The sequence below is a fragment of the Centroberyx affinis genome, unplaced genomic scaffold (genome assembly GCF_046629955.1).
Source record: "Centroberyx affinis isolate AG114_WGS23_722 - 3 ecotype Tasmania unplaced genomic scaffold, CSIRO-AGI_Caff_v1 ptg000270l_1, whole genome shotgun sequence".
Lineage (NCBI taxonomy): Eukaryota > Metazoa > Chordata > Actinopteri > Beryciformes > Berycidae > Centroberyx > Centroberyx affinis.
Genome location: NW_027278950.1, coordinates 165,439 through 188,068, shown reverse-complemented (window position 1 = coordinate 188,068; position 22,630 = coordinate 165,439). Strand labels below are relative to the sequence as shown.

The following is a 22,630-nucleotide window of genomic DNA, read 5'->3' as shown; positions in this document are numbered from 1 at the left end:
TTATAGAGGAGTGTCAATTAGAAAATATTGTAAAACACTTGAACTAAGATCAAGCCTACAAGTTATATCCTGAAATGTAGTAACTGTAATTGTCCTGTTTTTACTCAATACAGTACAAAATATAAGAACTACAATATGCAATAAATACAATCAATACATTACACAATGTACACTACAATACAATTTGATGATAACTTTAACTGTAGTGCTTTACCACTGAATCCCCATTCATTGTCCCCCACGTTGTATGATAACTTTAACTGTATGACCTGCTTTACCACTGAGTCCCCATTCATTGTCCCCCACGTTGTATGATAACTAACTGTATGACCTGCTTTACCACTGAGTCCCCATTCATTGTCAATGCCGCCCCCTAGCGGCACAAAGTCAACATTACAGTGTGACTAACAAACTAACGAACTAACGGACGGAGACCGATCCATAGTACCCCCTTTGGTGGGGACAACTGTCATGATTGTGCGCTACCACATAATGTTGTTCATCGCAGCCATATGCATATCTCTATTACAATTACAACCTGTTGGAAGGAAGGAGACAATGCATGCAGACAGTCAATACTAAACAGGGAATATTAAATGCCAAGATGTATAAAAGATAGAAACAACAGAGGTTACCACACAGGGATGTAACAAAACTACATCGTCATGCACGATAGTGAAACATGGGACTACAAATGCAGGGCAATGCATGTTTCCTTAGTTCCGCACATTTAGACCCTCGCTACATACCGTAGTTTACGTAAATAAAAGAGCCAGAGAAATACAGGAAGTGGGAGTTCTGTCGGCAAAGTAAAAGCGTAAACTTGCTCGTGTATGACTATGAATATGCTTCGAAAATGATTTTGGGAAACAACAACAGCAATAACAATAACAACTTAAGACAGATTCCTCCTTCAATATATTCCTCATTTATTTCCACATCCGTGCTTCGTATTACCCAACGTCTGTTGTCAATGAGGGTTTTATTTTGAAGGTCGTGGTCGGAACTCATATGCTGTAATTGTGGCTATTTTGACACTGGTTCGCCCAACGACGTGAAAGTACATTCTGTCCGTTTGAGTTGATAAAAACATTGCAGTGGGGTCCGACAGCCTCCGACAATGTCTTCCAACGCTGGCATTCAGATACCGAGCCGTCTCCCCCTGCTGCTGACCCACGAAGGAGTGCTGTTACCGGGCTCCACCATGAGAATTAGCGTGGACACTCCGCGGAATATGCACCTTGTCAGGAGCCGGTTGTTGAAGGGGACCTCGTTGAAAAGCACTATCATAGGAGTCATTCCCAACACCAGAGACCCAGAGCATGACACCGATGACCTCCCAACTTTGCATAGGTACTATATATTCATGTATATTTGGCATGAAATAGCCTAGCTCTTTCTTAGCATGGGCTGTTGGGTCGTTTCCTGAGCTCAAGTGATGTTGTTTTGGAGGCGTCACATGACAGGGGTTTCTAAACTTTTTCAGTTAAAAAACCCTCTTAGGTACACATTAGACCACGCATTAGACCACCATTTGATATGACTGTGTCCCAAGGAGATCTATCTGAGAAGACTTTTGTACTAATAGTCCCAACAACTGTCTATACTGTAGGTTGGGTGATGACAACATTTGGGAAAGTGAAACCTCTATCAAAACAGTCATCCGTATAGCCTACGTTCTTGTGCCAACTTGTAGGGAAAATGAAACTATACAATGATATTAAACTATTCCTCATTTTGCTTTGGGCAAACCTCGTAATCAGTGCAGTGTGTGTGTGTGTGTTGTTCTAGAAAGGTCCTTAACTCAGTAGCGGCCCTGTCTGCCAGACAGACAGACAGACAGCCAGGCCAACAGACTCTAGAAACGGACTTCAACCTGTCTTCCAGTCCAGTCTGGTTACAAAGTTACACAAACATTTAGTACCCCAGCCACTGTTACAGGAACCAGCTATTGTTCTCACTGAGTTTGTGTTCTAATCTGTTCTGATATAATTAGGGCTCCAACTAACGATTAATTTCATTGTCGATTAATCTGTCAATTATTTTCTCGATTAATCGATTAGTTTGGTCTATAAAATGTAAAAAAAATTGTGAAAAATGTCGATCAGTGTTTCCCAAAGCCCAAGATGATGTCCTCAAATGTCTTGTTTTGTCCACAACCCAAAGATATTCAGTTTACTGTCATAGAGGAGTAAAGAAACCAGAAAATATTCACATTTAAGAAGCTGGAATCAGAGAATTTTGACTTATTTTTCTTAAAAAATTACTCAAACCGATTAATCGATTATCAAAATAGTTGGCGATTAATTTAATAGTTGACAACTAAACGATTAATCAATTAATCGTTGCAGCTCTAGATATAATTCCTATTTGGTCATTTATTTTTTGAATCTAGCAAACATTCACCAGTACACAGGGCCTGTGCTGTTTTGGGAGAACATCTATATAGAAATTTGGCCTTGACATTAGAGAAGTTGAGAGTTATGTCATTGGGGTTGGCAAGTGGGACTTCCCATGACAGATGTTTCTTTGATTTAGACCCAGAACCACCTCCACACACACCTGCTCTCAACCCTAAACACCCTGTGCCTACATTTAGGCTTACACCTACTTCACAAAATTACACACAGTAATTTCTAACCTCTGTCTCTCTCTGTCTGTCTGTCTGTCTGTCCCTCTCTCTCTCTCTCATCAGTATTGGTACAGCAGGAATGGCAGTGCAGGTGGTGGGCAGTAACTGGCCGAAGCCCCACTACACCCTCCTTATCACCGGAGTGTGCCGGTTTCGTGTGTCAGCCCTGCTGAAGGAGCGCCCATTTCCACTGGCAGAGGTGAAGCTTCTATAATACAACACCTTTGTTTATTCGAGGGTAATAATGCTGTTATGATACTGGCATCAGATATAGGGCCAATACCAGATCAGTATCATGTCAGAAATGAAAGCGAGAAGGAAGTGAGTTTTTACTTAATGGAGGAAAAATTGATTAAATGTCAGTCATTTTGTCCAGTAACAGATTATTAAGTCTATACAGTTCTGTAAAAGTAATGAATCATATCTGTACTTGGTATCAGCCAATACTTGAGCTCTTGGAATCTGTATTGTCAGTAAAAAGTTGCAGTCAGTGCAGTTCTGCTTGAAGGGCTTCATTCCAAATTGCTATATTTATTTTCAAACCAGATATTCATCAGTCAATATTTCAGAAATCCAAATCCAAATGCAGTTTAAAAACAGGTTATTATATACTCCAAAATGTTACAATGTTGTAAACAAAAGCCTTATGATCGTGTACATGACTATCCTCATCATAATCATTTTCATGCCAGTAATTATTTTGTAGGAGCAGCTGTCACATTTGACATACCAGTGGATATTGAATCCACTATAAGCTTAAATCACCAAACTACACATGACTTCTACTGTGTTTGCTGGGACAGTATAGTATATAATGTAATTATAATGCTCTGTTTATTCAGCGCGTTTACAACATGGCTTTTCACCTTTATACCCCCTTTAGTTACATTCTCTTCACTCAAACCTACAGTTAATAATTAGTGATAATATTATGATGGTGACAAAAATGTTAATTTACCGTTCATGCGCTGTCAGTAAGCGCTTGTTAAAACCGTTTGAGGTTTTTGTAAGTTGCTTTGCATAAGAGCGTCACCTGAAATTCTAAAATGTAAAATGGGTGTGTGAGTGCCTTTTTGTAATTGCAAATTGCAGGTGGAGCAGTTGGATAAGCTGGAGCAGTACACTACCCCAGCCACAGAGGGTGTCACAGCAGAGGATGGAGAGCTGGGGGAGCTGTCACAGAGGTTCTATCAGGCTGCCGTACAGGTGTGTGTGTGTATGTGTGTGTGTGTGTGTGTGTGTGTGTGTGAGAGAGAGAGAAAGGGATAAAGACAGAGAAAGGCAACATTTTTGTAAGCTTAAAGAGGAACATGATCATCAGTGTGTACAGTTTGAAAATGTTCGGGGGTGTTTATTTCAGAACGAGGAAATAAACACTTGTTCTATACAGCGTAATCAGACTACCTGTTATTCACTGAAGCATCATCTGTACCAACTGAATGTCAGCTGATAGACCGGTTTCCCGCTGCCAGGCAGTAGACGGGCTGGGAGTGTTCAGTTTTTGCTCTCTCTCTCTGAACTTTTCCCTCTCATTACTTTCTTCCTTTCTCCACATTTTCTCACACTCTGTCTCTCCACACTCCATTATTATCTCCGCCAACGGAGTTGCACGGGGCTTCTGTTTTCACCCTGTTCCGTCTGTTTGTCTGTCAGCAGGTTATCTCAAAAAGTTAAGAATGGATTTGCAGGAAGCTTTGTGGAAAAGTTGGACATGGGGCAAAGCAGGGTTAGGGTTAGTTTTACGTTTAGGGTTTAGGGTTAGGGTTAGGGTTAAATTCCAATACCTTATTTCCTGTATGAACTTGAGGTCGCAGACTAAAGTCAATCTCATCGATGGCATCTTCCCTCTGGTTTGCAAAAATGTCAAAATGTTATGTTGTATTTTTATAGGAACACAGGAAGTGCTGTGTTTTATGTTTCCAGTAACAGCAACAGTGATTTTTTTGGAATAAATAGAAGAAGAAGTGGGTAGGTAGAATGAGCAGTGATAGCCACCATGACCTAACAGACAAAGAAAAGAGCGCCACCTACAGAAACTCAAACTTCATCAACATCAAAAACATTTTTTGCTCCCAAATATGCTCCTGATTGCTTGCAATGTAACTCTTGGCCAACAGATGCTGCTTTTGGAGGCTGTGTTTGACATTGCTCTGGTCTCAATGAAAATGAAATTGTAAATAATACAATTTCTATTCATTTTTATAAGGTTGTCTGCCTTGACTATATAATACTGAAAAAAATCCTGCCTTTATTTGACTTATTGGGTTGCCATCTTACATATGTTGTCTACAATTTACACAAGTATCAACCAGGTCATTCAGCAGTAAATTAATCTTTATTCTTTGTGGCATGTCTGTGTCTGACAGATGACTTTATAGTCTATGACAGACTTGATTTTACCCTTGTTGGGCAAATCCTTGGTGCTGGACAGCCAACACTAGGCCTGTCTAATAATGTGTGTGTGTGTGTGTAGCTGGTAGGTATGTTGGACATGTCTGTTCCAGTGGTGGCTAAGCTGAAGCGCCTGTTGGACAGCCTGCCCAGGGAAACTCTGCCTGATGTAGTCGCCTCCATGATCCGCACCTCAAACAAGGAGAAGCTACAGGTACACTAAGCTGTGGGACTGGGTCACCTCTTGCGTGTGTGTGTGTGTGTGTGTGTGTGTGTGTGTGTGTGTTTGTGTGTCTGCTTGCCTGTGTCTAAGTAAGTGTGAGTGTTTATTTGTGAGAGAGTGAGTGTGTTTTAATGTCTGTCTGAGCCTCTGTCTTTGTAAGAGTGCGTGTCTGAGAGTGAGTGAGAGCCTGTGAATGTGGAAGTGTGTGTGCTTGTGTGTGTGTATGTGTGTGAGAGAGAGAGAAAGTTTGAGTGAACGTTTGTGCACATCTGTGTGAGTCTGAATTATTAGTCAGTGACTTTTGGATGTATAAATATTCATGATATGCAGGTTAATCTATTCAGCTGATGTAGACATGTCTTGCATTCATTATCTGTTCATTCATGGGATCACCTCTGGTGTGTGTGTGCGCATGTATGTGTGTGTGAGAGAGCATATATTTGTGCATGTATATGTAGTTAAACGAGTAATGACTACAATGATTGAGTGTGTGTGTTCATGGTGTGTGTACAAATGGCACAATTACAGATGACTGGTAAACACAAAATTGAAAGAAATGACAGTAGTTTTTAAAGGATAGTAGGGAACTTAAGTCCTTGGTTGACAAAATGCTTTCACACTTTTACAAACTGGATCGTCCATGTTTGTGCGAAGGTCCTGGATGCGGTGAGCTTGGAGGAGCGTTTTAAGAAGACTCTGCCCATGTTGACCAGACAGATAGAGGGACTGAAACTGCTGCAGAAAACCAGGAAACCCCGGCTGGATGATGACAAGAGGGTAACACACACGTCTCCGTTCCTCCTCTCTCTTTCTACCCTCTGTTTATCTTCATGCCTGTTTACCCCACTCGCTCTCTCCGGTCCAGGTGTTGTCGGTGCGTAAAGGCGGGGGGTTCCCGGGCCGGCAGTTCCCCCTGGAGGACGAGGGTGAGGATGAGGATGGAGATGACACTGCCGCCCTGGAGAGGAAGGTCCATGGGGCCAACATGCCCGAGGCCGCCTTCAGAGTTTGCCTCAAAGAGCTCAAGAGGTACGCTTGCTCCTGATTGCACTCCTGTCTTCTCATTATGTAATGAATTTGTGCTTACTCACTCCTTACTAAACTTTTGCTGACTCCTTAGTAGTCTTGTGCTCTTTTTTTGACATTGACACTTAAAATTTAAAGAAGATTATTCCTTTCTTTGTTAAAGGAAATAGCATTTGATTGTACAAATGAGTAAATTATTTTTGGTGAAATATTGGTATATCATTTGCTTTTCTGTATCCGATCAGATCATGCATAAATTATGTAATCAGTAAAAATCCCTGTTAACCAGAAGAAAGCTTGAATTCTTGAGTTGTAAGAATCTAACATTTTGAAGCTTTTTAAAACCTTCCAATAATGTTTGATGCCTTAAAATCATTATTGATGCCAGAAATTACTATGGTGTCGTTTTGTTTTCAATACACAGTTCTACTCATTCCTTCTTTATAACTGATTTCGATGATCAGTCCTTGGTGACAGTCAAATGTGTTTTGAATTTAATGTTGTTAACCTGTGTTCAGATTAAAGAAGATGCCTCAGTCCATGCCTGAATATGCCCTGACTAGAAACTACTTGGATCTTATGGTGGAGCTCCCATGGAGCAAGAGCACCAAAGGTAATTATAGCTGCAAGCGCCCATTAGCAGGGTCCAACACACACAGATGCCTGAGATATCACAATTTGCTGTGTGTACAATTTGGTGGAGACTGAGTCAACTGTAGGGGAAATTAAAAAATATATCCAGTATGTCTTATTGCATGGATGGCCTGATGGTGGTGCTATGGTGCATGACCAGATGTGGTCTGACCACTTCTGGGTCCATCCCAAACATGTGTTTGGCTAGAAGTGGGCTTGAAACCTATCCACCAAATTTGTTTGCCCTGGGATGTGTGGTCTCTGAACTCCAGATTGGTTTAAGGCAGAAAAAGAAAAAGCAAAAGCCGAAGAAAAATCCTAACCAAAACAGTAGTATTCCAGCACCTGCGGTGCTTGGATTCATGCATTGCCAGGAATCTGCAGCCTATTTGAGAACAAAATGTAGTACATTTAGCCTCATTAAACATAGTTTCTACCCAGAGTTAATTCACAACCTGCAGTTTTTCTGTTATTCAAATTCAAGATTTGGGTTGGTGTTTTGTTTTAAATTTGCAAGAGAAGATTAGAGTAAATCATTGGGTGAGTCTTGCCTTTTACTGAGGGGAATCCACATATTTTCTAGCATGTGTGTGCTAACAACAGACTAGCAGGCTAGTAGAAGAGTATCTAGAGAGCAACAGAGAATGAGAGTCTATGAAGCCAAGGCACGTTCAGTTCAGTTGGCTTTTTTTTAAATGTTTTTTGCCGCATTTGAGAGGCAAATTGGGACTCAAATTCATTGTGATTTTTTGACAGTCTACTGAAATACGAATATTGAAATTTGTTCTGAAGTCCTGAAGAAGTCTTACCAAGTCTTAAATAATACCATCTAAACTGAAGACCTGAAAAGGTTTTATATACAGTTAAAATAAAGTATTTTAGGTCTTTCTTTAAATTCAGTGTTGAAAGTCTTAAATTCAACTTGATGGAACTTGCATAATCACTGTTGTCTCTGTTGCTGGTTGCCAGTGGAGGCTGGTGACTCAAAAAGTTTATTGTAGTCGGGTGGAATAGACAGCCACACTTTATTTACTTTTTTCATCTCCTTTATCCTCTATGGACCAACCATCTCTGCCAAAGACCAAAACTCTGCCAGTGGTTTTTTGTGTCCGTCTTCCTTCTTTAGCTGTAGCTGCTGTTCTCTGAACGGCCACCAGGTGGCAGATCAGACTCTGCTGTTACACAGTGCATCAGTACAGTGACGAGCCATGACTTTGTTGGCAGGGAGCGTTGTGGGAATTGACTGATATGATTATCTTTATTATTAACTCTTGTCCTCCACTTTCCTCTCTTCCTCCTCCCTGTCTCAAATTCCACTCATGCATCCCTCTGTTCCTACTTCTCTTTCCACCTCATTTCCTCCACTCTCCTTTCTCCCCCATCGTCCCCCTACTCTCTTCACCTTTACCCAATGCCCTTCAAATCTTCTCTTCCTTTTTCACCCTTCCCCTCATCCCTTGACTCCCTCCAACTCATCCCCACCCCACCTCGCACACACACACACAAATACACACACACACACACTCTCTCTCTCTCTCTTTCACTCTCTTCAGACTGCCTGGACATCCGAGCAGCTCGTATTCTATTGGACAACGATCACTACGCCATGGACAAGCTGAAGAGACGTGTGCTGGAGTACCTGGCTGTGAGACAGCTGAAGACTTCACTGAAGGTGAATCAATCAGTCGATTATTAATCAATCACTCATTCAATCCAAGCCTCAATGCCTGTTAGTTTCTAACAAGTGCTTCATACTTGTTTATAAGAAAAACAATTAAAAACAACAAGCAATCATAATGCAAGAACTGTTTTGTATTGTATTAAGCAAAAATACACTGTAGCCATTATTTTGAATTTCATGATGCTGCAGTGTAAAAAACCCTAAAAATAAATGTTTTCCAGGGCCCCATCCTGTGCTTTGTGGGGCCCCCAGGAGTCGGTAAGACCAGTGTGGGACGCTCCATAGCCAGGACCCTGGGCAGAGAGTTTCACCGCATCGCACTGGGAGGAGTCTGTGACCAGTCAGACATCCGAGGACACAGGTACGAATACACACTCATTTTATAGACTAGTAGTAGAGTAGAGAGCAGAGAGAGGGAGTTTTCACTGCAAGGCACTGGGATGAGTCTCTGATCAATCTGATATCAGAGGACACAGATAGACTTGAGGCGATATGAATGTGAATAAACTTGCAGGAAGGGAGCTGCACTTGTGTTCAAAATTTCATCACTTACTTCACTGTAGAGCTTTATGTACCTCTGGTTCTCAGGGAGTGCTGCTCCCCAATACACACCCACAGGGCAAATGCAAACTCCAACAGTCGAACCCAAAAAGTGAATAAAACACGTCCTTTAAACAGGAACACTCACACTGCAGTTACACATATCTTATATCTTAAAGAGCTGTGATTGAATTACCATAGTATGACATTTCAGTTATCACAGTCCATTTGATATGTTTTGGCGTTGCTCACACTCTTCCTTGTTTAGCTGCTGGTCTTCTGCAGTGTTCACGTCATATCGGAAAAGCTGGAAGAACAGGATTTCATTGCTACAGCTTGAATTTATGTTTAACTCTTTGGAACACCTTCATCCAGATCAGATTTTTTTCCCATCAAATAGCTATTGATCGTTGTTTTGAGGAGGGGGGAACCAGGAATACAAAACCGTATTTTTTTTTTTCCTGTCGGACATACTGTATGTGTTTTACTCAAACACATTTACCCACGGCTCAGCAACAAAATGGTGTGGGCGTACAACTGGTTGTCATGAGCTTAAACCATCAGGAGCATGATTTTAAATATGCAATCAGACTTTACAAAATAGAGTACCGGTTCGAGAAAAACTGTAGTATAGGAGTGATTCTCAAATCATGTAGTGAGGCATTTTTTTGAGTAACTATACTCTGTGCAACACACACACACAAAAAAACATTATATACAAATGCATATCCATACGCACACGACACACACACACGTACCCAATACCCTTAGTTACCTGAGTCAACATAAAAATAATTGCTCAGAGTTAGACGGTAATGTCATCATTATCTCACCACCCATTTGCCTTTGATGTATCCGTCACCATAGAAACAGCCTCAATCTGGAATGGGTTCATATTTGTGTTTGCATCTGAGCTCCATTAAACACACAAACACACATGCACACAGACATCTTCCCTATGCACAAACATACACACACGCTCTCTCTCTCTGTTGCTCTCCTGTGTATCTGTTGTCACCTGAACCGGCTTGTCAAATCATGTCTGTGTTTTTAGATCTGGGTTCAAGTTGCCATAAATGAGGTTTGACGGGCGAGGTTTCAGGTTGGATGAAGGTATGGATTGACTAGCAATGCAGTGGAATGTGTGTGTGTGTGTATGTGTGTGTGTTTACAGAGAGGTGAGAGTGGTAGTGGAGTTCACGTCGGGTTGCAGGCTGATCCAGCAGGCTTGGTATTTTAAAGGAATACTAACACGGCTGGGGCACTTTTCCCCCAGCTAGATGAAAAACATGTGTCCAGAGCAGCAGGAGTGGAAAAGAGATAAAGATGAAAGAACTTTTAACGGCGGATTACACAATTTGTTCGACTTTTTCATATTTTCTCCGATTGCCCACCTTCCCCTGGTTGTGAAAGATAGATGTCAAGAGAGGAAATGTAAAATAGCACTGACTTCCATAGTAAAACTAGGAAAGTGCACCCTATGTTTTTCCACATGGAGATGGTAGAGTTGTGTTTTTTCTTTTTTTTTTCTCTGAAACTTGAGATCTGGACCCCAATGCCACGGCCAAGTGAACCACACATTCTTAAAGGTTCGATTTCTCTCTTTCGTTCTCTCCTCCCTCTTCCCCTCCGTCTCTACCCATCTGCCAGACGCACATATGTAGGGAGCATGCCCGGCCGAATCATCAACGGTTTGAAGACGGTGGGCGTCAATAATCCTGTGTTCCTATTGGACGAGGTGGACAAACTGGGGAAGAGCCTGCAAGGAGATCCTGCAGCTGCACTGCTGGAGGTCCTGACACACACACACACACGCATGCTCGCTCACTCAGATTACTTCACTTGTATATATATTGACTTAGATGGATTCCCTAACCCTAAATGTTACCTTAACCCATACCATGCTGTCAGCATAACCTGCCCTCTAACCTTAGCCTGTATTGTCAAAATAAGCATTTTCCTCTTTTAAGAGCCAGCAAAATAGTATTACACATGGGAGGTTTCTAATTACACTGTAAAAGATACAATTACTAGGGATTCTTTTATCTTTTTTTAGCTCCTAATTTCCCCATGGAAGTGCCCAACCCTTGCTCTGTTTGCGCTTCTCTTGTTTTTAATTATGTTTGTCTGTTTGTGTTCTTCTGTTTGCTTCGTAAAGCACTTTGCAACAAATTCGATTAGTAAAAAGCTCTTCTACTAAATAGAATTTGGTTTGATTCGAGACAAAGACCCAATCACACAAATATACACGCACACACACACACCGCCCTTAACACTCCGTATATGTTCTCCCAGGTCCTGGACCCAGAGCAGAACCACAGCTTCACAGACCATTACCTCAACGTGGCCTTCGACCTCTCCCAGGTGCTCTTCATCGCCACGGCGAACACCACAGCGACCATTCCCCCCGCACTGTTGGACAGGATGGAGGTGCTGCAGGTACCAGGTGAGCTCAGGTTCAGGTGCTGACCTCCAGGTATCTGACTCAGGTCTGCATGGGCTGGTATTGGTGTCAGAAGTCAAAATGTTGCTCTGGTGACGACACTGATCTCAAGCAGACTGCCTCCATATGAATGACTTTACTGCAGTATAGAGATGGAGTTTTGTATACAAGAACAATTAAAACCTTGAAAATCAGCATACTATCCCATACTGGAGACTATATTATGATCATTATGCTTTAAAAACTATCAAGCTAACAAGCTTATTTCCACTGTGGTCAACACAGTGGGGTCAGAGGTCACAGACAGGCAGCCAGTCTGTACTCAGTTAGTTTTTACTTTTCTAAAAACAACTTATAAATTAAAGTGACAAGGCGTAAACCTCAGAAACCTCTAAATCAGAAATCTGTTTGGACATGCTCCCTTATTTCTAGACAGCTGCATAAATATCAAAAGGGGAGTGGAGAACGGGAAGTCATTTTCCCAGACACCCGTCCCAAAGGAAATTGTGCATTTATTATTTTGTGCACGCTCCCCACCCCATGCTCCCCACACAACACACAACTGCCCCCTCAGCAGCTGACCTCTGGGTCAGTCTGGGAGGGCAGTGGTTAAGAACTGCCAGGAGGCGTATGGATGACGTGTCCGAGTTACTTATCGATTACCGTCCCATTGATTGGATATATTGAGCAGAGAGGCTATTGCCATAAGAATGGGAAAATGTCAGCGCAGTACATGATAAAGTCTTTTCTTTTTAAGATGACGGATGATATGTGTGTGCGCGTGTGTGTGTGTGTGTGTGTGTTTTCCAGGCTATACCCAGGAAGAGAAGGTGGAGATTGCCCACCGTCACCTGATCCCAAATCAGCTGGAGCAGCATGGCTTAACACCTCAACAACTACAGATACCACAGGACACCACACAGGATGTGATCACCAGGTACACACACACACACACACACACACACACACACACACACACACACACACACACACACACACACACACACACACACACACACACACACACACAGAGTAGCAACTACATCCAGAGGGACAAAGAAATATCCCCTACTTAGTCAATAGACAAACGAATTGCGATCAATAATGGGAAGAAAAACCTAAATTATACAACATAATAAAAAGGTGCACAGTTACAGCTTTTGTTTGCAGCTCTTGTCTCCACTCTTTTCCAGCATCATGAGAGCAAATCACCACATATCAGTCATAATAAATACAGAACTGTATTTAAATTATAATTAATAATATATCATTTGCACAACTGTACATACATAAGCAAGACAGGTATTTTTTTGCTGAAAATGCAAGGGACATTAACTCCATTCATTTAGTTTGTGTTGTGTCAGACTCTTCGAGTTTAGGCTAATAAACCATTAAATGCAGAGAAAAAGCTTACAATGGCATGAACAAATTCCATGCATTAATGTAAATAGTGACTTTAAGTAGTACACTGAAAAGGACCAAGCTGCACATTTTGAAACACTGAAGGAGTGCTGCTACAGTCACTCATGACCTTTGCACTTAAAGAGATATATACATATAGAGATTTGAAATGGGTGTGCTCTCACATGGGGTAGGGCTCAGTGGGGCCCACCGCTGAGACACACTGCTCCATAAAGAGGCAGAGAGACGCGTCCAGTAGCTGGTAGAGTGGAACGGAGCGCTCAGCCAACTGGCAACTAGCATTTGAGGTCAACATGGATTTCCACATCTGGTAATCAGAGTGTATCATTAAGTTGTCAAGTGGGTTAGTGGGTATTTGGTTTGAATTCTGACCATTATATCTCTGGCAAGGTGACCTATGAGTTAAAGAAAACATCCCTCTACCAGATGGGCGAGGAGTGAAGCCAACGTGTCGGCAAGCGTCTGCCCTGCTGAAGTGTTCTTGAGCAAGACACTGAATCCCTGCCAGCTCCAGAGGCGCTGGTCTGTGGCCGAGCCTGACCTTTGACCTCTGACCTGCCTGGAAGGCAAGAGAGCAGAGAATTTCCCTATAGGATCGATAAAGCATTACATTATTATATTACAGATTAATATTGGTCCCCGAAACTTTCTAGCATAAACTGGTGGCACCGATCACTGATTAAACCTTTCTGGCATGAGAGGGAAAAAAATCAGAAAACATAGAAAGCATTTGTAGAGAGTTATGGTCTTTTCAGATGGTAAGCAGTATGCTGCCCGCGGTCCTGCACAGCCTCTCCACAACACTCGCTGCACTCCAGCCTGGTTACTATAGAAACAGCCAACAGCACGCAGCTCGGTGCTTGTCCTGTGAGGAATATTCACATTTTTACCTGCTAGATGTCTTAAAAAAAAAAGAGAGAAGAGGTCAGCAGGGTCGGAGACAAGAGAAGGAGGAGAGAAACAGAAACCAGACAGGTTAACAACAGGTTAGCTCACACTGGCTGTCCTCTCACTCACTGACTGAGATGCCTTTTCTGTTTCAGGACGTTGGGTTTTTTGAACACCCATTCATTTTGGCATGTTTCTGTCCCTCTCTGTCTCTGTCTGCTTGTCCATAACACGCAATATCTCAGACACCGCTGATCGGATCTTGATGAAACTTGGAAAAATGATGCACCTCACCTCTGAGTTCAGGCGTTTTCAAAGTTAAACTGATTGGTCTGTAGGTGGCGCTACAGTTACAAGGTGACATATTTGTTACTGATTGGCACAGAGGGGGATTGCATTATTAATAGGGTACGATGATGTTTAGTGTTGCCTAGTTTCCCTGCTTTTTGTGTTCCTGATCACATCCCTGACACACACTGATGGACATGTGCATGCACAGAAGAGTACAGCATTACATACATCACACACACACACACACACACACACCTGCACACGAACCCTCAAACATAGACGCTATTCATGATTTGGGCCTTGGTGTAGATTTATACTTCTCACTTTAGTTGGTTGGCTGCACACAGCAGCATAGTATGGATAGAAATAAATATTCTTGATTGTTCATTTGGCTGGTACATTTAAGGTGGCTGCCATGGAACACATGAGTGTAAAATGATGGTTATGGTAGTGGTTCAAACTCAGAAAGCTGAAGTGTTACCATGGCAAAGTTTTTTTTGCTAAACAGTTCAGTGGTACTTGTATTGAACATTTTATTGTTGAGTTTAATGCACTGTCTGCACATGAAATATGCAAATTTCCATGATAGATCTACAGCTGCCATCTTAGCTGTAACAATAGAGATTAACAACATGTCTAGGCTACTAGTAAAGGCTAATTTGTTGTCCACATTTCAACTGTTTCTGTGTCGTGTGTGTGTGTGTGTGTGTTTGCCTGTGTCCGTTCTTTCAGCTACACCCGCGAGGCCGGCGTCCGCTCCCTGGAGAGGAAGATCGGAGCAATCTGCCGCGCAGTGGCAGTGAAGGTCGCTGAAGGTCAAAAAGTGGCCAAGCCAGAGGCTTCAGCCCCTGAGGGCCCGGCACAGGAGCAGGGAGGTAAGAGCCTCAGCTACCTGTCTGTCTGTCTGCCTGCCTGTCTGTCTCTCTGTGGGCCGGTACAATCGATCTGTTGATGCCTGAGTGTAGAGGTGGGATCCACACAGCTTATATAATGCATCTTAAAGTGTAAGTACAGCAGCCATAAACACCACATCTGGCATTTTCCTCCTACTGAGCCTGTGACTTCTAGTAAAATGCAGGATAGAACAGAAAAAATAAGTTAATTTTTTAAGGAACTTTTTGAAGGGAAAACAAAATATGCCTTTTTGTAGGGTTAGTACTTTGAAAACTCCAACAATATCCACTCACTTTGACTGAAGTCTGTTCCTCAAGGCCAGAGAAAAGAGAGTTTACATGTAAGATCATTATAGCAAAATTATTTTTCAGTAATGACCAGCTCTTTGTACATCATCCTGCTTACTACACAGCTACTTACCAAAAACATAAATCATTTAACACTGAATATTGATTTAAAACGATTTTATGAATTTACAAATTACTACCAAAAAATAGCTCAGCACAACTGCAACTACAGAAACATCTGTAGCTAGCATCATAAGGCTACACTGTTTCAGATCTGTAACCATAGCAACGGTTAGATTGCCCTTCAGCCTCTAACCAACAGCCAAAAGCTTTGTGGTCTAAATTAGAAGTAATATTGGAAAAATCCTCCATGTTTCTAACCTCAGTTAGCCAAGCAATTGTCTGCAGTAATCGGCCAGTAACACCTTTTTGGCACCAGGTGTCGCTAATTAATTTGATTAGGAGTCAACAGAATAGATTTTCTTTCTAATCAAATTAACTCACGACACCTGGTGCCAAAAAGGCGTTACTGCATGATTACTGCAGACGGTCCTGCTGGACTGTTGTTTTTGATGGATGCTTGTAAATCACCTTAGCTTGTAATAAAATCATTTTAAATGAATATTTCATGTCAAATTATGAATGTCTTAAGTAGCTGTGTAATAAGAGGGAGCTGGTCATTATTCAAAATAAGGCCCTTCAGGATGATCAAATCTTTAATCACCATGTTTTGTGATAATGACTGGCTCACTGTACATCCCTTACTCATTTGGCAGTGACATTAGAAAATCCTACTCAAGTTTAGCACAAGGACTACTATCATGCAGTTTTACCAAGGGGCCATGGTTCATCACGGTGCAAAGAGTAAATCAACACTAAATCACATGGGCCAGAAAATTACTGCTGCTGAATTGCTTCATATTGCGGCTGCACTGCTCTCTATGGGTTGAAACTGTCAAGCATGTTGCATTTCTGGCCACACCCCAATCAGTGATGTCAAAGCAGGTGCTGTGCCTTTGACAGCTGATGGAAAACAGCTGCTTTGACATCACTGATTGGGGTGTGGCCAGAAGTGCAACATGCTTGACAGTTTCAACCCATAGAGAGCAGTGCAGCCGCAATGTTCTGCCCCATGTGATTTAGTGTGGTTTACTCTTTAAGAAAATGCCTTTCTACAAATCATCTCTGTTCTTTATTTAGCAGTATCTAACTAATAAAAGGAAGTAAAAGTTAACCGTAAATCCTTACACCTTATCTGTAAATTTTCACACAATCTCCACAATCCTCCTCTCATATTCTGAGAGAAATTACACCTCATCGTTACAAATGTGCAGTGTGACTGAACAGAATCTGAACTCTTTCAGACACTGGCTCAGGACCCAAAACTGGGATTGCCAGAAGATTAAAATGACTCCCCAGATTATTCTGGAGAAAAAGCGGATGACTGTTTTTTTTATACCAGAAAATTCTAATTTTATATGAGGCCACTGGCTGTACTGCCATAGCTGAGGTGAGGCTGGCGCAATAAAGTACTGTAAGTTAGTGGGCAGGAAGCCTAAAATGTGGATGAATTTTGTTGGATTAGTTTATAAAATAGCCTCCAAAATCAGTTTGGGTCACTTTGGGTCATGGGAAAAATTTCTTTCGGTTGTTCCCCAGGGAAAAAAGGCTTGAAAACAATTTGAACTATTTAACTGTACAAGCTTTGGCAATATACGTTGAATTGTACCTCATGCTGTTATAGCTTACCAAAGTGAAGAAGAGAGAGAGAGAGACTAAAGAACAGACAGAGAGAGGGAAAAAAGATACAGGAGGAAAAGAGAGTGACGACAGAATTAAGAGAGAGAGTGAAGACAAAGAGGATATCAGCAGTGCTAACTCCCCTTGTGCAAATGCCTCTCTGTTGCCAGGTAACTGACATTATTGACACGCAACACAAAACACTGGTGTGTGTGTGAGTGACAAGAGTGATGTGTATTCTTGTGGTTTTTGCCAAGGGTGGGGGGTGTTTGATGTTTCTGTTCTCTGTCCACTGTGTGGTGTTTGTAGTTTTTGTGTTCGATGTGTATTTGCACGTGTGTTATTCTGCGTGTCTTTGTATGTTGAGTGTGTGTGTGTGTGTGTGTGTGTGTGCGAACCAGCTGCTCCTCTAGTCTCAGTTGGTGACCAGTTAGCAGCTGTGGTCAACCCCCCGCCTCTCTCTCCCTCTCTCTCTCTCTCTCTCTCTCTCTCTCTCTCTCTCTCTCTCTCTCCCCCTCTCTCTCTCTCTCTCTCTCTCTCTCCCTCTCTCTGTCTGAGCCCCTTTTTTCATTGTCGCTCACAACTCTACACAGGGATCTGTGGATGTGTGTGTGGGTTCCAGCATGGACACCGAATGACTGGCTTGCGTGTCTGTTTGTGTGTGAGATACGTATGTGTGTGAGAGATAGTAGATGGATAGATAGATATACTCTTCCTTTACCTGCGTATCAGACCATCTATCTCTGCCAGTGAGTTCTCTCACACACACAGCAGAAAATGCATGCAACTGCAAATATATTTCATTTTGAATTTACATTTAAGGCATTTAGCAGATGTTCTTATCCAGGAAGACATACAATAAGTGCAACTTACTGAATAAGTTTAAATCCCTGAGTCACCAACACCACAAGCAATCTATAATAAGGACTTGTAAGTTCTCCTGTTTCCCTGGAATATTCAAGTATCATCAAAAACGTGCAGCTACAAGTGCAGCTACAGACGATCAAAGTTCTTGTTTGTTTGTGTTTTTCACCACGACCACACAAGTAACATGGGCCTCAATCACTCACTTTATTGTGTGTGTGTGTGTGTGTGTGTACAGACATGGCCGCACCCCCGGAGATGCCCATAGTGATCGACCACATTGCCCTGAAAGACATCCTGGGACCACCTCTGTTTGAAATGGAGGTAAGGAGGGGAGCGGGGAGGTTAGAGGAGGAGGTGAAGACAGAGAGAGAGAGAGAGAGAGAGAGGGGAGGAAGAGGTGGGTGGGGCAAGTAGACAGGATCTGTCCCGGGGCAAATAGCATCTGCAAATAATTTGCAGCGTCGGGTAGGCTTTACTGCATGGGGACGACCTGGACAGTCACTGGCGAGTTACGTAAAATGTTGCCGGACTGACCCCCAGATATTTTTCTGTGACCGCCTGAGGTTTTCGGGACCTCTTTGTGTCGAAATATGTGGCAAACCATGTGCTACTCCAGGGGGGTTGAGAGGCAGCCAAAGAAGAAGAAGAAGAAGAAGTAGCGGGGGGGGATCAGGAGGGAGGGACAGGGAGGCTTAGGGGGGAAATGAACGGCACCAGGCGGCTCTGAATATAGCCTGTGAAAATGTCTGACAGCTCCACAGCCAGCTCGGCTCATACGCTGAAAATAGCCAGCAGCACAGTAGTGGAATGCTACACTTAAGATAGCATGGTACAGTATAATGTAACACAATGCAGTTTGCCCTGCAGAAGGGCCTGCAAGAGCCAGGCGGGCGCTGTCTCCCTCTCTCAGCATCTCTCCTTCTCTTGTTTTTCTCCCCCCAGTCTCCATTACTCCCCCCCCCCCTTCTTTTTGCTCTTGCATCTTCTGTTTCTCCCGCCCCTCTTTTCCTTAACTCCTGCCCTTCTCTCGTTCTCCTTCCCTCATATCTTTTCATCTCTCCCCACCTGGGGAAGCTTGGTTGTCAGCCATTGTCAGATTTTTGAAGGCTGACTCCAGGTCAGTTTTTAGATCAGTTACAGGACAGGTCTCTCCAGCCACTTGGCCTCCCTCCCTGTCTTATCTTAGACAGTCCTCCTCCTACAGCGATACAAATGTGTGTGTGTCGGTAGGTGTCGGAGCGGCTCACCCTGCCCGGCGTCGCCCTGGGCCTGGCCTGGACTCCTCTGGGGGGGGAGATCATGTTCGTGGAGGCCAGTCGGATGGAGGGAGAGGGCCAGCTCACTCTGACCGGTCAGCTGGGAGACGTCATGAAGGAATCTGCCCATCTGGCCATCAGCTGGCTCAGAGCGAACGCCAAGAACTACCAGCTCACTAACAGTCAGTGGACATGCAACACATGTACAGATACAGCAGAATACACACACACACGTATACTTGCCTATTTATGTATATATATATATATGCAAACAGTCTTCAGCTAGTATAAATTAGCAGCTAAGAGCTGACATTAAGAAACTACCAACTGACTAATAGTGTGTCAACACAGATGTAGAAACACTCACACACACACACACACACACACACAGGTGGGTCAGTTAAAGCTAAGAGCTTCCAGCTGTCTAATAGTTGACACGGAGAGGCAAACACATAAACATAGAAGCACAAACATATAAGCATGTAGTATACACACATACTCATATGTACGGTATGTAAATCTAAAACTCAAAGTAATGTAAGCTGAAGTAATTATCATACACTTAGTCTGTGGATTTGTGTGTGTGTGCAGTGGTGGGGGGTCCAGACCCGATGGAAGGGACAGACATCCACCTCCACTTCCCCGCCGGAGCCGTCACCAAGGACGGCCCCTCGGCCGGTGTTACCATAGTAACCTGCCTAGCCTCGCTGTTCAGCGGCAGGTTGGTCAGATCAGACGTCGCCATGACAGGAGAGATCACGTTAAGAGGGCTGGTGCTGCCGGTGGGTTTTCATACACAACACACACTATAACATGTAAACTTTTCATTTTAATCTTTGCGATAAATGCTTTATTTGCAGCTTCTAGGCTTCTTCCAATAATCAATCAAGTAAAACAGCCCGGAAAATGAAAGTAAAAGTCATGATTTGGTGTCAAAGTTCACCATTTTGAGCATGCTACAGAGGCTGGAGAGGGCATTGCATAGTTTTTAGGCCAGTGCTGCATCCCATCCTCAGACATGATTGGTCTGTCCTCCCCAGGTGGGCGGGATCAAGGACAAGGTCCTGGCGGCCCACAGGGCGGGAGTGAAGCGGGTCATCCTCCCGAAGCGCAACGAGAAGGACCTGGAGGAGCTGCCGGCCAACGTCCGCGCCGAGCTCGACTTCGTGACCGCCGCCAACCTGGACGACGTGCTGAACGCAGCCTTCGACGGGGGGTTTCCCACGACGACCAGCGCACACACACACCCTCAGCTGAGCAGCAAGCTCTAACACACACATTCACGTACACGCACACGCACACGCAAGCGACGACGTGAAGTTCGTAAAACGGCCCTGAGATGGCGATGATGGCAGTCCAAAACGGAGGGCAGAATATGGAAAAGCAGTTGTGACATTCATATGATTGGTAATCTTTTCCTGATTTGCAGTGGCAAGAAGATTTTTGGCTCAGTTGCCCTGGAAGTGTTGGAAAATCAGCCAGTGTGCACAGCTAGAATCCTGACTAGTCATTCTAGACTCTACACCAGCTTTGTCAGTACAGATTTCTAAACCTTTGACCTGTTATGTGAACTTATCAGCGAGTATTATAATTTTCCCTGTCAGCAGTATGGATGGTGTGGTGTCCATATATGATATATATGATAAGTATATATGATAGTATATGTTGTAAATGTTGCTCCTCTCTATTTTGGGTCCAGCCAGGTTTTGTTTAGCCTGCCCCTCAGTTTGCATGGAGATTTAAATTTTATTAACACTGTCAATAGTCTTGCTCTGGCCTCGCCCAGTGGCTCTTAGCTTTGTAATGCTGCAACACACTGGTGAGCACAACTAATCATATTGATACATGTAGGTGCCAGGTGGACCTGGACAGTGTGGCAGGGGCCCAGGCTGGTGTCACTGTGAAGAGTCTGTTTAATCACACACTGTAATCCAGCGCAGCCTGATTTCAGATGGATGGTGGATGTTTTAACTGGCGCTGTAATTAGTCCAGATTTTAGTGTGATTAAACAGTAATTAATCAGCTTTGCATATGTGATGACAGCTAAGGGTTTGCTATGAAAAGATGATTAGATTTGAGCCACACAATGAGACCGGTGTAAGTTTATATAGTCGTGTCACCTAATTAGTGATTCCAGACAAACATCCTGATTAAATAAGGTTTGGAAACAGCTTTTTAGCTAGATTTTGTTTCTGGAACAAACTCTCATTCCAAATTGCCATTAATGGGAAAAGTGTTCTCACTGGCCAAATTAATCATATCAATTTAATTTCTGTGTTTTAGCAATTTTTTTGGGATGCATTTTGAAACCCAGGATTTCAACCCTAGTAGTATTCTGTGTACACAAAACTCCTCACAAATCTTTTTATACCCGGGCTTGATGAGGTTTTATTTTAGAGCTCTTGTATCACCATATCCATGTATACCTCGCAGATCTGAGACACACACACTTGTACTCATTTCAACAAAGGGGTCAGAGGTCAGGTGCAGCCAGACACATTGACAGAGATGGAACCTGTGACTTTCCAGTTATGAAATGATCTCAGACCACAAGGCTACACCTACTCGCCTTGTGTAGCCCTGGAAAATGTGAAATGCTTGTGAAATGCTGACTAGAGAATGAGTGAGACATTGTGTAATTATTGTTAATATGAAAGATGTGGTTGGTGTGGTATGACACTAATGACTAAATGTAATACAGCTCTTGATTGCACACTAAACACATTAAGATGCACTGTTGTCTTATGAAATGACTAACAGTTGAGACTTAATTTTAAAATTAAAGGTGTTTCAAATCTTGCTGTGTGTGTGCCAGAGTGTCACTGAGGAAGGCTTGATTTGTTACATAAATGCTCTTGAAATGCAGAAAAGCATGCAGTAGCGTATTAAATGTATATAGAGATGTACAGCAGAGAGTTAAAATCGTGTCAGTGTGTGTTTCTGTGTGTGTGTGTGTGTGTGTGTGTGTGTGTGGCTGAATTTACCCGGGAACAGATGTGATCTTCCCATGGCCGTCTAATCTGAAACACCAGACTGCAGTGTGTTTTTTCCATTAGAGCATTCAGACCGCCATGAAAAGACCAGTGGTCCCATGTATAAAAAAAACTGCTAAATCAATAACAGAACAAAGAAACACAGCAGAGAAAAATTGCCAGTTATAAAACACAGCGTACACCACTTGTACGCATTATTGAAATACTCTATGGTCTGTTCTGCATTTAGTTTCTCTTTCAACTTGTTAAGTCTTGCCACAAAAACAACAAAAAAAAACAGTGGTAAACTTCAATGTGGCCAATTTGCCAAAGGTTGAATGTGACTGTGGAGGCGTTGCAAACAAAAGAACACTTGTGAAATGGTAAAAAACTAATAATGGATTCGAAGGAAAAGAAAATCAGAGACACTTCACCCCTGTGCAC

General features: G+C 42.8%; 1 protein-coding gene across 1 annotated transcript; it reads left to right on the top strand.

Moving 5' to 3' along the window:
• The first annotated feature begins 1,062 nt into the window (after positions 1-1,062).
• On the top strand, positions 1,063-22,090 carry lonp2 (lon peptidase 2, peroxisomal). The gene is made up of 17 exons (XM_071547476.1): positions 1,063-1,353; positions 2,696-2,831; positions 3,725-3,838; positions 5,106-5,237; positions 5,901-6,023; positions 6,112-6,275; positions 6,791-6,885; positions 8,459-8,577; positions 8,808-8,947; positions 10,777-10,918; positions 11,422-11,572; positions 12,380-12,506; positions 14,903-15,045; positions 18,194-18,279; positions 19,189-19,396; positions 19,806-19,996; positions 20,255-22,090. Exons 1-17 carry the CDS (start codon positions 1,121-1,123, stop codon positions 20,483-20,485), a joined length of 2,535 nt encoding a protein of 844 aa, XP_071403577.1. The 5' UTR covers positions 1,063-1,120; the 3' UTR covers positions 20,486-22,090.
• Positions 22,091-22,630: the final 540 nt, after the last annotated feature.